At 43.0% G+C, this 17,581-nt stretch overlaps 1 protein-coding gene across 2 annotated transcripts in view; it reads right to left on the reverse strand.

The window, feature by feature from the left end:
* Positions 1 to 17,581, reverse strand: part of LOC109136685 (E3 ubiquitin-protein ligase Midline-1) — a 55,109-nt gene that overhangs the window by 16,137 nt on the left and 21,391 nt on the right. For both annotated transcript variants that reach the window (XM_019259923.2, XM_019259918.2), the window contains one exon: positions 8,131 to 8,924. In XM_019259923.2, the coding sequence (XP_019115468.1) occupies positions 8,131 to 8,856 (726 nt within the window). In that variant the 5' untranslated portion in view covers positions 8,857 to 8,924. The remainder of the gene's footprint in view (positions 1 to 8,130; positions 8,925 to 17,581) is intronic.

Here is a 17,581-nt window from a genome sequence, read left to right on the forward strand (position 1 = left end):
AAACAGGTGACTGCACGTCAGCCCCTGTCCTTTAACGCTCCTCCTCCACACTTTTTTTTTTTAATTCTCCCTCCTCCCACTCTTTATTTTTCTTATCCGCCTGGGCACAATCTGTCTCCACTACTACTGAGACTGTCATAATATTGCCAAACCGAGCGTGCTTAAGCCGCCCTGATGCCACGTCTCCACTGTCCCTCTCAAAAAAGTGTTTTCCAGATGAATCCGAGCTCAGACTTTGTGAATCGCTGAGAATTTCTGCATGTCTTGGAAAATGGTTGCAAGAAACCACAAATTTCAGATTACGAGAACCCACTTTGCTGAATGTGCCACATTACAATTCTCTAAACCACTTTCTAGCCTCAGTGTAAACGAAGCCATGTTTCTGATGCTGCGTTGAGGATTAAAAAAGAAAAACCCAGAGGGAATACTGAATAAACAACAGCAAACACAGATAGAGACGGTGGGATTTGTGTGTTTTTGTGTGTGTGTGTGCGCTGTAGGGGGCTTAATGGATGGCCTTAATACGGCGGTGACACACAAAAGCAAAAGCAAGCATAAAGGTCTCTAAAGAAGAAGATGAATATGACCCTGCCGTCCCAGCTGTCATCATCCGCCGAGATAAAAATAAACTCCTGAAGGATGACGAGGAGGACGGGAATCACAACAGAAAGTCAGCAGCTGTGTCACGTGCGGGTCGGCGTACGGAGCAGAGAATCCCGCACGCTTGCTTAAATGCAGAGATAAAACCATAATTATGTCCACATACATATGCGCAAGCAAACTTGCACATGAAATACACTGTGGCATGTACACAAGGGAACAACATAGAGCATCTCTGTGTGCATCTGTGTGTGCAGAGCCACTTAACTCATGTGCGTGTTGAACTGGACCTGAAGAGGTCAACCCTGAATCTACAGCGTCCATGTTGGCCAACTAGTATTAATCTCTTGGAGCTGAGTTGCCCGCCTGCCCATCAGGTTGATCACCTGTCAATCATCCGGCTTGCTTATCTGCAGTATATGTCTCCGAGTCTGTCTATTCTCCTTTTCTGCTGCCAGTCCGAGATGGATTTTCAACCCCCACCCCCCCCTTCCAAAAAATAAAATGCGTCTGTGCAAAGTAAATCTGAACCAACGAGGCTAAGCCATGTTGATTTGATGGGTTTTTAGATATACAGTAAGCCAATAGATTCAGATCAACTTGAGCTGCATGGGTACTTAGATTTAGGAAAATGTTTAGTTACCTTCTAGATTAGGGTTTTCCATATTTTTAAAATAATTGAATGCAGTTTATGTTCCCAGGATTCACATACAACAGAATATCAAACTGTTTGATCAGTAAATTGGCCGGAGGGCACTGTCAGGAAATAAAAAAGGGTTTATCATGTCGTGAGAATTAAAGTGTTAACAGTATTATGTGCCGTATTATAACAGTTGATTTGTGTGAGGATTCATGTTAATTATTAATAGGTGTTTGGTACTTGAAAGTAAAGGCTGCCGTTGCCAACCAACAGTGATGTCACAGTGCACCGACACACCCCCCGGAGTACACTTGTACCTCATAGCAGTAACATGAAAAGACCACCGGATGTCACCAAACACAAGATATTTAGCTGGTGTTAAGAAGATTGGAATACTCCAAACCTTTAATAAAACATTCACATTAAAATATATTTTGTATAAATGAGGTAGACTTTGATTCTTCACCTTTAAAAAAAACCCCAAAACAAATCCTAATGATAATAATGGGGTTAGTCTCTAATCCACACAGCAGAAAGAATTATCCTATGACTCAACTGTAGCGAGGGAAATCGCTTGAAATGTAAATACACTTCTAAAAATACATAAAGTGTGGTCTTGTGAGGTTTTTTTTATGTCAAAGGAAAGGTGGTTCCTTCCATACCATCTGCTTTTAATCAGTGGGAAGCTTGTTCTGCTGCACCAAACTCAGATCCTCTCACCCAACAAGAATCCACCCTTTGACACCGAGGTAAACTCTGCATCTGTTTCATCGGCCCCAATGCCTCCCTGTTGCAAGGGAGATATTCTAGACCGTATGGCTTTGGTTTGAATTTCCCTGACGATTTCGAGTAGTTTTATTCAAATGTGTAAACCCTGATTGTTATTAGTGCGCGTACAGGTTCGTGTGTGCAAGAGCGGCTATGGATGTAGGGTACGAGTGAGGCTAAATCTGTCTGAAGCAGTGTTGATAAGCTAAGACTGTATGCAAAGGGGATCACACACACACGCACACACACTCAGTCGTTGCTGGAAACAGGTAGGCGACTTGTGAAAGTGAAAACTTGAGGACGAGCTACATCTTTTTCAAGATTTGCTGTGACACTGAGCGGGATTGTGTTGTCGGGAATCCTCAGCGAAGTGCCAGAATTTAACTTGATTCTTTTCCTTGTTGCTCATATATATGTGTGTGTGTGTGAGAGAGAGGGGGAGATTAGAGAAAACTTAGTCACACAGATGAAGACAGACAGTGAGATAAGTACAGAGAGAATAAAAACGGTTGATCAGCAAGACAGAAATGAAACAGGACGTGGAACATTCAGTACAGAAGACGTGAGTGAGTGCTGCCGATGCATTGTATACCCTCGAATAATGGCTTTTATTTACTTCAGTTGAAAAGAACATTAGGTCTTAGGAGTCTATTACAGATGGAGTGAAACTGAAAAAGAAAGGAAGGAAGGAAGGAAAAGTTTCATGACTTGACCGGTGATTGATGTCCTCCGAAACACAAATATCTGGGAAATTTTCCTGATCGATTTTAATTAGTTATGTTTTAAAGGTGGACATACTTGCATCATAATTAACAGCTGAACCTAGTTTATGATCTAGTTACATCAGATATATAGGTGGGACCTGGATACTGGGAGCGTACCCATGATATTTTGGCTTCAGGAAACACGCAGAGTCATGAGTTTTTCTATATGTATGTCAATGGTACACCTGTTGTGTTATTCAAACTAGGGCAGAAAAAGGCTGTATTTTCCAGTCAGGCCTTTATATTCTGCTACAACAAGTAAAGTAGCCGTCGTCAGTACTTGGATGTTGGCAATGGATTACATGATGCATATGTGAGAGGTGTGGTTCATAGTGTCAACACAAGAACTATCACATTTTCATATCGCCTTTCGGCTTATTGATTTAGTTTTCAACTTGCAACGCTGTATCCAGGCAGTTGTTTTTAGCAAACAAAGTTTTAAAAATTCACTGATAATACAGGCCCGGCACCAAACGGCGGACGTAATAGCAAAATAAATGATGATTTGATGATAAAAGAGAAGCATGTAGCAGCTAAGGAGTTGGTGGAGACCAAATAAGAGCTAAAAAACAGAGTTAAGATCTTTGACTATTGGCCAAAACACAACTTCAAACTTAATTTAAAGTGACTTAATACCAGTAACTCGTGTACCAACACGCCCCGAAGTACACTTCCACATCACTGCAGGAGGTCAGGCAAACAAGATTTTCAGCTGATATTGCTCTTTCAAGGATTCGCTTTAAGCTAAGTTTGTCAAAGTCAAGGTTGAAATTTAAAGGTGAACACTGTCAGCATAATAGCACGGACTATATTAAGGGAGTAAGCACGGGTTATTTGCAGTTTAGAAGATGAATGAGACAGCTGGAGGACGTAAAGGTAAATATTGTGCTTATCTGCAAGACTGTGAATCAGATGCGAGGCTTTGTGTGTTCACGCTTTTATCGCGCGCGTTGACACTCGACAACCCTAAAGCGCGTCGTTTCAACACTAAAGGGCAGCTGATTAAACCCAATTGATTATTACGTAAAGACAAACTTGATTTGAAACACACAAACACACAGCAGTACCTATCTTTTATCCTCAAGGTTCTCTCTCTCTCCTCAGACCCGGAGCCAAGGACTTTAAAAGCTATTTCCAGCTGCCTTCTCAGTCAATTTCCTGTGACGGCGGTAATTTTATCTCTGAAAAAGGATGGGTGTTCCCACAATAACCTCCATGGCGCTTATCAGACACACCACCACTGCCACTGTAAAAAAAGGAAAGTATTCCAATCATCTGATATATATATTTTTTTCCCCTCTCTGCCAAGTGGGGGTGGGGTATCTCCAATTCTAGCGGATCAGGGCAAAAAAATGATATGCAAGAAATGGTCTGGGAAATATGACCAAAAAAGTCTCAACTTGTCACGCTGCAAAATGAAAGGGAAACAGGAAATCTGATCAAAACTTCAGTTCATCGCCTACATCCATATACCGTTAAACTGATATAGATAACTCTTGTGTTACGTAGTCATAGATGAAGATGAAATGGCCGTTTCTGTCAAGATTTGTTTGCTCATGCAAGTGCGTGGGCTTTCTGCACGCTATGTCTTCACGTGTCCCATGAAACGCTTCCACGCACGGATTAAAAGCATGAAGAAGAAGAAGAAAAACTGTTTACTGGTTTAAAGGTTAAGTGAACTGACATGCTTTCTCCTCTGGAACAGTATTCACCCTCGGGCTGAGTTATATTTAAAGCCTTGTTGACGTCGAAGAAGCGAGTCAGTGGTGAGATAAAGGGCCCGACAGATGTAAACATCCACTTTATTATGATGGTACTGTAATTTCTGACTGCAAAGAAGAAGACGACAAAAAGTCTTTAATGCTCTACCTGCACAGACGCTATAGAGGTCAGCTCACTGCTGTAGTCTGAATCGAACTCACGCCATGCGGCAGCTGGCTGCCGTGAGTGTTTTGGAGGCTTAACAGGTGGTCAAATCCCCTCTAACTTTTAGCAGGAAGGGCACATTTGTTTTCCGTGTGTGTGTGAGACACGAGGGGGGCTGTCTGAGTCTCTCTTCGGATTAAGCGTAGGCGAGAGGTGTCTCGGGCAGACATGCGAGCCTCGGTTGTGCGTGTGTTTGGTGCGACATAGGGACAAAAGTTATGGAGCAGGTCGTGCGTGCTTCTGCTTTCCCATCTGCTCTCCCAACATACGGCGACTTGTGTCAGGAGGAAACATGCAATACGTTTATTTTATGGCGCATAGTATTGTAGAAATAATGGAAATTATCCAACAAGTCCTACAAACTTAATGTCCACAGAGAGCATATGTGTGACCATCATGTCACTGTTTCCTGCCAACACTGTGGGTAAAGTCTGGTTGGGTTTAAACACAAAACTGAATGCTCTGGATCAGTGCTTAATGCATTTTAAATATTTAAATAAAAGTTGTATCTATTAATACATTGTTATTTTTGGCTTTGCCTGATAAGCTTTTCTTAGAAGATGTCAGTTTCTGGGCTCCATAGACATCTCTATGTAAAACCGCTGGACGTTGGATTTAAGATGGCATAAAACGGATAGAGAGAGAGAGAGAGAGAGAAGCAGCAACAACCGAGGCCGTGAAGAAGAATTAGTTAGTGCTGGTCAGCAAACTGGGATACAGAAAAGGGGTGTAATGCACCCAAAAATAACTGGTGCAGAACCTACTTAGGCACCTAAAATACGCAGGTACAGCACTTTGCATTTGGCTCCTCACATAAAGCAAGGGACGGATGCAAAAAAAGTTTCTTTGAAAAAGTTCCTTTCCTCTCCATTTGAACTACTTGGTTTATGGGAAATAAACTAGTATTTAAATGTAAATTAACATAAATAAACCGTGTTAATTCCAGCTCTAAAAAGCTAGTTAGCTTTATCTGTGTAGATGGTGGTCCAATTAAAGTGCAACAGCTGTCTCTCGTATCTAAATGCTGTTTTAGACGCAGATTAATAAACGTCATACAAAAGCTGTTAACCCCGACTGCTTTATTTCAATCACGCTGCGTTCTGTGTTTAGCAGCTCCAACTGTAAAAGAGCCACCGGGGACGAGTGTGTACATGAAGGCCTCAGGCGTTTCATTTAAATTCGAGCTAAACGAAGCTTGACTCGCACGCTTTTACGGACCTGTACTTCACACGTGTTTCCTCTCGTGCAACCTTTTAATTCTTCAGGGACGTGTATTGCGCGTGTAGTACGTCAGGGGGCTCTCGTTATGTCACCCGAAGCTTGTTTTAAAGAGGCATTACATAATGCGATATTTTGCAACTTCTGAGCATGTCGGAGCTAAGGACAAATATGCTTTTGCTTTGTTTTTTTTTGTTTTTTTTGGTTGTGTTTATAGCAGATAATTAGCCCGTGTGATAACTGCTGGGTGCACTGACCTGTGATGTGCTACATTCTCTCTCAGAGGGAGGAAGAGGGGTTGGGGGAGAAAGAGAAGCATGATAATTAGATGATGCACTGACCTGTGGCTTCCTTGCTAATTATTCTTCCCTGCTGAAATTTGCTGAAACACGCAAGATGTGAAGGTACACAAACGCACGCACACACCAGCTGTGATGACTAAAGACCGCCATTGGAGCCAGAGTGGCTTCAAAAATAAAGGGTGGCAACCAGCACAGGATCTATAATAACAGAGGGGATGCTGCATTAGACACTGAAAATTGTTATAATCATTGATTGTTTGGCACTTTTCTCTTCTTTAGAAGGTTGTAGATGTTAAAAAAATTTACCTTGTCCCGCTCATAGACGTGTTACGCAAAGTCTTCAATGGGAATTTGATCACAGAGCTTCTATGTTCTTGTTGAGATCTAATGTTTTAGTAATTAGAGAATCGGCCCATTGTCTTTTGTGGAATCGGTTGTTGTGGTTGGGTTTCCTCCATTATGTCATTCTCTCCGAGGACAAATTACAAAACTACTTCACACTTGAACATTTGTTTCGAGGCAAAACCCGTTTCTCATAGGAGTCACACCGCGGCAGTTCATTTAAAGACGCTTCGAAAGGCTGAATAAACACTCGGAGTGAGCGTGCAGGAAGGTATTGCTGGAAACGTTCCCTGGGTAGGTAAATGGCACTTTTGGAAAAGCTGGATGTGTTTTCACACTCATTGTTCTGCGAGTAAATCCGCAACGTGTGACTAAGCAGCGTTGTTTTTATTGGACGAGTTAATGGACCGCCGTATCAGAACCTGAGGAAAACCTCTGACTTTGTTTTCACCCAAATGCTGAAGTTTGACCCGATAAAACTGCATCTGCTGCATGTTAGGAGTTACATAACTGGCACAGAGAGATATGAGTGTGTGCCAAGCAAACTTGCAACAGCTCCCTCATAGATTTGTCATTACTTTTAAAAGCATGAAATGGCCTTACTCCAGAGACATATCATTAATTAGTGGTCCCCATGTCAACTAATAGCATGTGTCCGCTTAGATCCATTGATGAGGCTGTGTTAGTTATTCCCACATCTCAGCTGGTCATCAAGGACGACTGAGCCAATTATTTTAATTCAATGAATTCTCTCCTTTTTTCAGTCATTGTAGTGTCAAGAAATAAAACGCTCACTGCCATGTCTGAAAGTAGCTTGTTTTGTTTGCCTGACAGTAGAAGAAATTCCATTTAGGCTTAATTAAAACACGGAGAAGCAGAAAATCTTCACATCCGAGAGAAGCGTTGGCATTTCTGCTTTAAAGAATGACATTTAAGTGCTTTGTAACTTTGTAGAGAACAAGTTTTCAGCCTTGGAAAACAGTTGACAACTCCCTATAAAAAAGAAAAATGCTGTGTCATTCGAGGGCAGATTAAAAGATTATAAGAAGAACAGCATCTGGTGGGCATACGAGAAACATTTCCAAATGCAAGAGCTCTTTTCTAGCACACACACACACACACACACACACGCTCGCTTGCCTCGAAGGCCATTACCGGCACACTCCAATAGCCATGCTCAATTAAGCACACCTACACCCAGCAGGCAATTGGCGGTTGTTAACCTGCAACCTCATCGAAGACACCATGCCTCGTCACTAATGACACTCCACGCATTCACTCCGATTGCATGCCTTGCCTCTGAAATACCCTCCTGGCACACGTGGCATGGTGTAGTGATTATGCTAATTGCTTAATTATTCAACAGAGATAATAAGTCCGCGTGAGATGAGGCAATCTCACTTGATAATTGAGTTAGATACCTGGGTATGGATAAAAGGAAATTTCACACCGCAGAGCAGGATACAATGCAAGTTTCACATTCATTATGGGTTAGATAAATCATGGAGGGAACCGGTTGTTAGGCGCCACGGGTTTATTAGAGCTCAGTTCTGGAAAGTTCTGTGCTTACCCTGAGTTTTTCGTAGCGGTCGCTCAGCGCTGCCACCTGGTGGTCTCTGTGCCTTCCGACCAGTTTGCACAGCGAGCAGATCAGCTGATCGTCACTGACACAGTACATGTTCACCTTCTCCTCCTCGTGCTCCAGGCATTGGAGCCCTCTGAGATGGGAGTCCGGCATTGGCTCGATGAGCCGGTGGCCCGTGAACGGCTTCTTGTTCGGGTGAGTCGCTCTGAGGCACTCCTCGCAGTACGACACCTCGCACGTCACGCATGTCTTGACGGCGTCCTGCGGCGGGTCCTGCTCGCAGAACTGGCACTGGACCGGTTCGGGAGGCGTACCTGGGCTTGACATGGCGGCGCTGACGGGGACCAGCGCCAATCGGTTGCTCCCTTCTTCGCCGGGAGAGTTGGGCCCGCTGTGGGGTGCAGGCAATGGCAGTGGTAATGGGAGCCCAGCTGAAGATGAGGCTCGCTGAACTCTATCGATAATGTTCTGCAAGGTCACGTTTCTCTTAAGTCCTTCTAATCCTCTCTCTGGACTCAGGGAAATGACATATCTACAGGTGGGGCACTGGAAGGCGCCGATGCTCTGAACAGGTTCGTTGGTGGCGCAGTGAGAGATGAGGATGCGGTGTGCGCAGCCGAAGCACAGGCTGTGGGCACAGGGGAGCAGTAGTGGGTCTTCAAAAAGCTCCAGGCAGATTGGGCAGGTTAGCTCTGACTCCAGAGTGTCCATCCTGCTCAGAGGAGGCCAGGCGGGACCAGGCGCAGTGTCAGCGAAATCCAGAAGAGCCGCTCAGCTGTCTGTAGGCCAGGGACAGAGAGATAGATGGGGGGTGGGGGAGGAAAGAAAGCACAGGGATTTGTGATTAAATGGTGTGAAACGGCTTACTTCACACTGCTTTCTTGGGAGGACTTATATCTCAATGGAGCAGACCACTGAGTGGACTTTAAAGCCAGCACTTAACACTGTAGCCATTCTTTAAGTGCTGGATTTTCTAAGTCTGTGTGTGGGGGAAAATGAGGGGAAATCGAAGTCTTTAAAGTCTAGACAAACAGAAAGCAAACACAAAAGTTCAGCATATCTTTAAAACCAGTGATGGAATGGTTATGCAATCGATTCAACATTCAACACATGATTGCCAAATGATAGATCCGGTAGCGCCTCTTCGATGGCACCAGAAAGACCCTCTCTATCCAGGTTAAAAACAGCTTTTACCCCACTTAACTGAACCCAACAAATGACGAGAGGCACCTGGCTGCAGACCTCCACTGTCAGGCCCGGAAGTGATGACATTTTTTGGGGGGTGGGGAGGTGGAGAGGACATTTTGAGAGGGTCATTTTCATTTTCAGATGAAAATAATTTTCAGATGCCTCACTGAGCAGGTTGGTCCGTTGCTGCGATACGTTAACGTGTCCGCCATATTGGATGTGGCAGATCAGCCCGTAAACTAATACAAGGAAATGGACTGAACTTCATAAAGCGCCTTTCTACAAAGTGCTTTAAGTTAATGCCTCTTATACAATATTTAACATTTAATCTGTGTCTATAATAATCAGATCCTGACTGATCCTGATCCTAACTGATTTTGATTAATGATTAATCATCGATGAACAAATATATATATGACCACTGACCAAACAAAAGTTTACTATAAAAACAATATATACAATAGACCGGGAATTGAAAGATTTTATGTCATTGTTTACTAATTAATTCATTTGTGAGGAAACAAATTCACGATTTTATTTTGAAATGTATCCCGTTCATTTCCGGGCCTGACAGTGGAGGTAGGTGCCTGACAGTGGAGGTCTGCAGCCAGCATCTCTTGCAAATGACTGCCCCATTAGACCTCCTCGTCATCACAACACTTCACACTAAAGGACTCAGAATGGGGCAGTTTTCCGACTCTATGCAATACATCTGTGTGCATCTCTGTATAGCAAGCAATAACAGACTCTATTCTAAAGTCCAGGGGGAAAAAAAGGAAAATGCAAAGGAGAAGGAAATATTGACAAATCAGAGGAAATGAAGGCCAAACATGCAGCTGGTCTATAAACTGTCTTTTGTTTCAGCCACATGTTGCCGACATGACCCACTTTTAGCCCCCGCTCATCATTCTTATCTCATCGTCGCTGGCTCTGCGGTTTTCCGAGTGACACTTGAGCCGTGACTCAGCTTGGATTATAGCACGACTGCTGTGCCTCTGAAATGTCAAACTTTATTTTTTCTTGAACGCATCATCAAGGACAAGCGAAGGAACTTTGGCACTGATGGATTTGCAGGTCGTGAGCAGCGAGTGACGAGATATGAGGAGCGACGTAAATGCTGACCGGTGTTTGTTTCATGGTACACCGCATATGGTGCTGACTGCGTTTAAATCAATAGGCGGCATTGACTATCAATGTGTCGGCTTTCACACACTGCGCCGGTGTGTGCCGTTCATATTCAATACAGCTGTGGCAGCTGCAGGCACAGCTGTAGTCAATTGGTAATTAGTGCACAGGACCTGCAGAAGAGCTGAATCCTGATTTCTGTCTGACCCTGCATGCTGTCTCCCGGTTTAAAGAAGACTCTAGACGCGCTGCTTATTTAGTTTGTGTGGCGGCTGTAACTCGAAACAGAAGACGGCCTTATTGACCAGCCTTTTGCAGTGGATATTCTGAACTTAAAAAAAATAAATCAAGTTTTCGAAAGTTCCACCCTCAAATCACAACAAGGTTTCCCGGTCATCGTGCGGTGCTCTTAGAAGATGTGTTGTTCCTTTAATTAAAAGAGCCTGGAAATATTCTATTAACATTTAAATCTGATAAATACACGTGGCTCTGATCTTGATGACTTCGTTTCGGTTTGTCCAAAAGTTTGAGCCTCTGACTTTTGTTTTCTCTCTTTTTGTTTCCCTCCATTTATGAACTTTAGCCAGAGGGCTGTTAATAAAACAAGTCGGTTAGTTTGTGGCAGCAAATGGGGATTTTACAGTTGCTGGAAGGAAGAAAAAAAAAACACTTTTCAAGATTAGATGAAACCCTATAGAGAATCCTTCAGGGAAATGGGATCAGTGCGAGCTTGAAGAAAATGAATCGCTGCAAAGAAAATAATGTAGATAAGACCAGCACATAAATGGAATGAAAGATTGTATTTGAAATATATATTTTTTGTGAGTCCAAAGGAAAATCTCAAACAATCGACTGATCTTGATCATAGCGCGTACAAGTGATCTAATTAATGCTAATTCTAGTGCAAACCTCTACAAATTGTAATATTGATAACTAGAAAAAAAAAAAAAAGATTCCTGAATCGAATCATGCATCCAACTCTGAGCCCTATTTTCAGCAGATGTCACTGTTTACTGAGCTTCGGGCTTGTGTGCATCTGAGTGGACTCCCGCACTAGTCCCTCCTGTCCACTCGCTTCTCTTTATGCTTGGTTTCCTTTCATCTGCTGCAGAAACAAGTGCTGCAGATAAATGAAATCACTGATATCCGAGGCTGGATAACATTCATTTGTAGATGATCTGCAGGATTAGAAAACCGGGTGCAAAGAACACTCTTTCAGATTCATTCCAAAAAAACAAGTCAAGCAACTTTGATCTCTTTATATCCAAATAAGAAAAGCATATTTTTTTTAGAAGTGAAGCAAATATAGAAGGATGTTCTGCAGAGGGAGGAGAGAGGACAGAAACTGAGAGAGGGGGGAAGTGAGTCAGCAATTGCACGCTTCAAATGTTTGGAGGGACTGTGAACACAACAAATCCTTAGAGATACAGGCACGCTCGCATTTGCATTGTGCTCGTCCCTACAGTACACATGCAAACACATGGATACACACAGCAGGTTCTCTAAAGCACCCTCAGATATTTTGAGACTAAAGCTTGTTGACAGTCGAGTAAAAAAGAGATCATCTATTTTTGCATTTTTGCCTGTCAAATCGTCCAAAAACGTTCAGCAGCTCTTAATCGCAACTCTAAATCGAAGCTCTTTAACTTTTGTTTGATATGACAGTGACCACATTTCATGTAGGAGAAGTAAATCTTCCAACCACAAACGCATTCAGATTCAGGCCTTTCACCCTCTCCCCTCCCGCTCCCATTTATGTGCCTCCTGCTGGAATTAATGTCTTCCAAATCAAACAGGTTTTACTTCCAAAAGCAGCCTCCATCACTTCCTCTCCAAGTTCAAAAGGCCCTGTGGAGTTTTCTCGTCAACCAAAGCTCTGTTTGCATTCACACACAAAAAAAAACACATTATGTCGATGCTTCAGGTCCAACAAAACGTGTGGCGATTTTTAAATTCCGGCTTGTGTTCCAGCTTATCTCGGCGTGTTACCGCCACCTGCAGATCAGTGGAATAATGTGTCCCACTCCATGGTACGCTACTAGATGTTTAACTCCACGGGGAGTGTTTTTAGGCGGCGCATAATTAATCATCGGGGGACGTCTCGGTAATTTTGTACTCCGGCTTTCAGGTATGCAGATGCAAGAACAAACACACACACACAGATGGGACTGAAAGGATGATATATGTAATTAAATGGCCCTTAAAGCCGCTGATCAATACTTCTATATAAACAAACACATCATATCGCTATGTATAATATAAAGTGTGTAAGGACAATCAGCTAAAGAGCTTAATAATTCATCCAGGAGATGGTCCAGACGACAACACAGCTTAAAAGAGAGTGAATATCGGACTTTCAGTTGCTGGGTGGCCAGAAGCCTGACTCCAAATGAATGCTAATGTCACTTTGTGTGTGCTGGGTGTGCAAATAGGAGTGTTTGCTACTCTTTTTTAGAGTCACTGTTGTGTTTTCGGCTTGTTTTACTGCCCCCATGTGGCCAAAAAAATCAATAAATGCAGCTTTAAGTTTGATATTTAATATGTCGGGGGGAACAGCTTAACAACATGCACCTGCACTGATTCATTAGGTCACGCCAGGGCTAAAGTTAACGCTGCTTAATGGACAACCTGGGTTAAATTACAACTGGTTTCATTGTTTCTAGCTCCATTAAAAGCAGAGAAACGTCAAGCACTAATGTACATTGTGCATCCCGCAGACTGAATGACTTATTAATGAGCAGATTTGAGTGAGGGAAAAGTCCAAGAACATTTTATGCAGTCCACCCCTGTGCACAGTTGTCAGCCAGGTAACATAAACAGCAGAGAGAGAATTTTTTTTTTTTTACAGAAGCAGAGAAGGAACCAGAAAAGAAAGTTCCTGACAAAGCCAGGAAAGTTCGACATTGATGGAGCTCTGACAGGTTACAGCTTCACAGGAGGGGGAAACCTGGAGGCGTTTAAAAAGGATAAAGAGAATAAATTCACCTCAACACACAAGCCTAAATTTGTACTCAAACATAAACATGCCAAGCCCAAATTGGGGGGGGGGGGGGTGAAATGCCTCTCAGCACACCGTAGGTGACACTGTTGAACCATGCATCGTGGTGACAAAGCCGAAAAACAGAGGAAATGAGAGGAAGAGTGGTAGTGAGGGAGAGGAGCATAGCAGTCGAGAGGGTGCACGGGGGTGGAAGAGAGAACAGGAATGCGAGAAGGAGGGGGGAAAGGGCATTCGGACTGCAGGAGGAAATTGGTAAAATCCAGGCCAAGTTGTTTATTTTTTCCCACCATCACTTTGTGCTTTTCGCGACTGTCAGAGCTGCCACAGCGTGTGAAAGACTCGTCTTCAGAGTGCTGGCACCACTGACACGTCAGTACCGATGCTCTTCAGTGGGGGGCAATACAAAGCCGAGGGAGGCCTGAAAGAATCATGCACTCTCTCATCCCTTTTCCGTCTCCCTGTAGCTTCTGCTCGCGAGCAATAAATGTTTCCTAACTGAACAGAAACAGATTTTTTTATGTTCTATATATATATATATACAGTTTATTGTAGGAATAAACACAACGGCATGTTAAAAGAAGGAACAAACCTTCTTTTCTCCTTCCTTTCTTCTAATGATTGACAGAAAATTGACTGAATATCCTTGGAGGCTGCATAACATTAGTTTTTGGCTTTGTACACCTTGAAACTTATAGAATAATAATATTTAAACTCTGCATCTGTCATGAAAACACCACATTTTCGCATTTTTCCGTATCAGTGTCCGACTTTTTTTTGTCATTTCAGAGCCCGTCCCGTATCAGTGTCCGACTTTTTTTTGTCATTTCAGAGCCCGTCACACCCTCTCAAATAAGTAACCGAGCATTATATCCAAAGGAAAAGAGCACATCACTGCCTAACTCCTTCAGTTTCACTTATATGAACATATAAGCATAGCCACTGAGGGCAAGTCAGTCAAGTTTACACTCCTCATCTTAAAAGTTCTTTTCTAAAAGTGCAAACACACACCGGTCGGAGATGCAGAAGTATGGAATCGATCAGCTGTATGAGCCAAACGGGGTCATGTTAAAATGAAATAATAGTCTGATCTTACATTTTTCTTGCTCATACCTCTGTCATCAACTGGCGAGGGTGCAAACTTTTTTTTTGGCAGGGACATGCATGAAGCCATCAAGTGCATACTTCAGATGCCTTTTACAGGGGTCTTACTTTGAAAAGAGACGGCTGGAAAGGCAAAAGAAGAAAAGTATAAGGCTGGACGTGTATAATCAGTGGACTCCTGAGGACTGCCAGTGGATTGCTGCGGAAGCAACTCAAGGACATAATTAACCATCAGTGCAAAAGCCACATGAGGACATAACTGAGGACTGTCCACAGCTATTAATTTAGGTACAGATGATGGGGAAACTCCCGCACTTGAGCGTCCAATGGTGTAACTTCATTATTCACTCAAGTCGGGGACTGATTTCCATGTTACGGGCTGGAACCAGCCAAAAAACACAAATGATGTTACGTTCGAACTCATTTTAAGTCACAGATTGCCTAAAATGAGAGCGAAAAATCTTAAACCACAAGAAACATTTAGATTTTAAAGGCAGTCGCCCACTTTTCGGGTGTTTCTTAATCACTTTTCACCACTTTCACACGTACAGACTTATGAATAATGTGAAAATGAAGCAATCACCCCCCTTCCAGCTGTGTTTGCTTTAAAAAAAATGTGAGACAGATTTCATTTTTTCTTAACGGTGAAAATCTGCTGCTGTACTGTGAACTTCTGGAAAGGGCACTAATCCCCTTTTGACTCCAGACAGATAAAATAAAATCCAGCAGATATGACTTGCTGAGGTGTGCGTTAGAGGATCTCTGGTAGAGATGTTCTCTCTTTCCAAAGACTCATCGACACCCTCTCTCTTTCTGTTCCTGACAGTTTTCATTGCTCGACCTCTCTCTCCTGTTACAGGACTCTGAAACACAAGTCCAAAAATGCTACATTTCTATTTTGAGAGGAACAAAGGTCATTGCCCTGATGCTACTCTCAAATGTGAGTTTTTTTGGGGGGGGGACTTTGAAACAAAACCTTCTAAAAAAAACCTCTGATCCATAAATGTCAGTGTATAACCTTTTAGTGTTCAGTCAGTGTAAAATAAAACTTCATATTTTGAAGGATGCCCACTGGCTCCATGGTAAACAAACCTGTACACATCTATAAAAGCATCTAATGAAGCACTTCAGAAATTAAACGTCTTTGAGCTCCTGATCCCTCGTCATGTTCATATTTGGGTCGACTCCCCCATTAGTCCGCGCTCTACTTGTAAATCTTTCATTCACTTTGGGTCCGAGAAGGTAGCGGCTTTCCTTTCCGCTCGTAGTTTGAGCTGTTAAAAATTTCATGAGGAGCTCTTTCTGGTCCATTTTCTTAAAACCGATTCGACAAGAAGCGCAGTGCAGACAAAAGCGTAGGCGAGAAGAGAGTCTGTGTTCCTGAAACGGAGGAAAGAATGTGAGTGCGGTTCTCTATAATACATGGAGCCGCTTGTAATGCTGATGTACTGTTTAATAATTGTTATTAATTGTGGGTGCAGCCACAGTTTTAACAATAAAAGCTACTCTGGTGGAACTTTATTTTAATACCTTTTTTTTTTTTTGGCAGAAAATAAATATTTCAGCTACACCATCACTCAACAAATTGAGCTGAAAAAGTTATACTCCTTCATGGCAGTGGGGAGTGATTCCATTGCCAGATGACTCCCAGTAAATGATGTGATACAAAATCACTCAAAATGATTAGAATAAGAAGCCAAAAGCATCCCACTTCCCAAAAAAAAAACACATTGGGTGGGCGGAGAGGGGTCCATTTGGTGAGTTGACGTGAACGGCTGTGGCAGTCCACGGAGCAGAACCGAGAAGTAGGTCATCCTCATTGACCTCACACAATCAGCATACACTCTGTGTGGGTGTGTGTGTGTGGGTGTGTGTCACTGTATGATTTGGCTGTTCCAATTCTCTCTTTGCTCACAGGAGGAGAGGGGAACACACAGCGGAACCAAACGAGAGAGAGCAAACCATCTGAAGAGTGTAAACATGACGATGTCAACGGCGTTAACCTTTTTCATAATGCCACATTTACGGACCGAACCCCGCCTGGTCATCGTTGGGCAATTTGGCCTCCCGGTGGACTTGAAACTGAAGGTCAAACATGACTTTGAAATTAAAATTTGGACATTTCGCCACTAAAGTTCAGCCCTTTGCAGCTTCTCGATGTTTAGAAGTTGCCCACAAACATCGTCGTCGACTTATGAATTATTGAAACTGACTTTTTTGTGAATATGAGTCCCCACCTCTCCGTACGTAACAACATCTTAACCTTTTGACACCTTGTTTACCTCAATCTGTTGAAGAATTTTAAAAGATCCGTCCGCTGCTTATGGGATTTACAATTCAGAGGATCCATAATCTGCTTTCATAGCAGGAGCGGACAGCGCGCAACGAGAGATTAACCCCTCGACCTTGCAGAGAACCTTGTCGAGAACAAGTTGTGTTTTCGGGGTCATGTTATCCATGTCAAGGTCAACGTGAATTTAATCAACCATCGTCTCATCTCCCATACACTGTTATAGATGCAGCCACGAGGAAAAAGAGTTCTGATTCGCTCCCCCCGCCATGTGGAGCAAAGTCAAAATATTTCTCTACACTGTTTCCTTGCTAAATATTTGTCTTGGGCGCAGCTTGTAGGAAGTGCCTGATAAATCTTGCAATGCAAGTAGTGGAGGAAATTCATTTTATGTAGTCCACTGCACACTTGCTTGCAGGTGTAGGTACTAGGAGTCCAATTAGGACAGAGGAAGAAAAAGTATACTTGGTGCCCAGAGCTAAAGCGAAAGAAGTCCAAACTCTACTTTTAGACAAGCGATAAAAAGCTCTTAGATGTCAAACTCAAAGGACTGTTGCATTTTCAGATCTCTCTCATCTTCTCACATCCTTCCCTTCTCATCTTATCTCCTCTCCTCTAAACTCCCCCTCGTCTCCCCTTGCGCAGTACAACGCTGGGTTGTTACCAAGTTAACAACGCTAACTGTTGACACACGCCAAGTCTTTGTCTGATTCCAGACACCCTGCCACGTT

The sequence above is a fragment of the Larimichthys crocea genome, chromosome XIX, assembly GCF_000972845.2.
Source record: "Larimichthys crocea isolate SSNF chromosome XIX, L_crocea_2.0, whole genome shotgun sequence".
In the NCBI taxonomy this organism is placed as follows: domain Eukaryota; kingdom Metazoa; phylum Chordata; class Actinopteri; family Sciaenidae; genus Larimichthys; species Larimichthys crocea.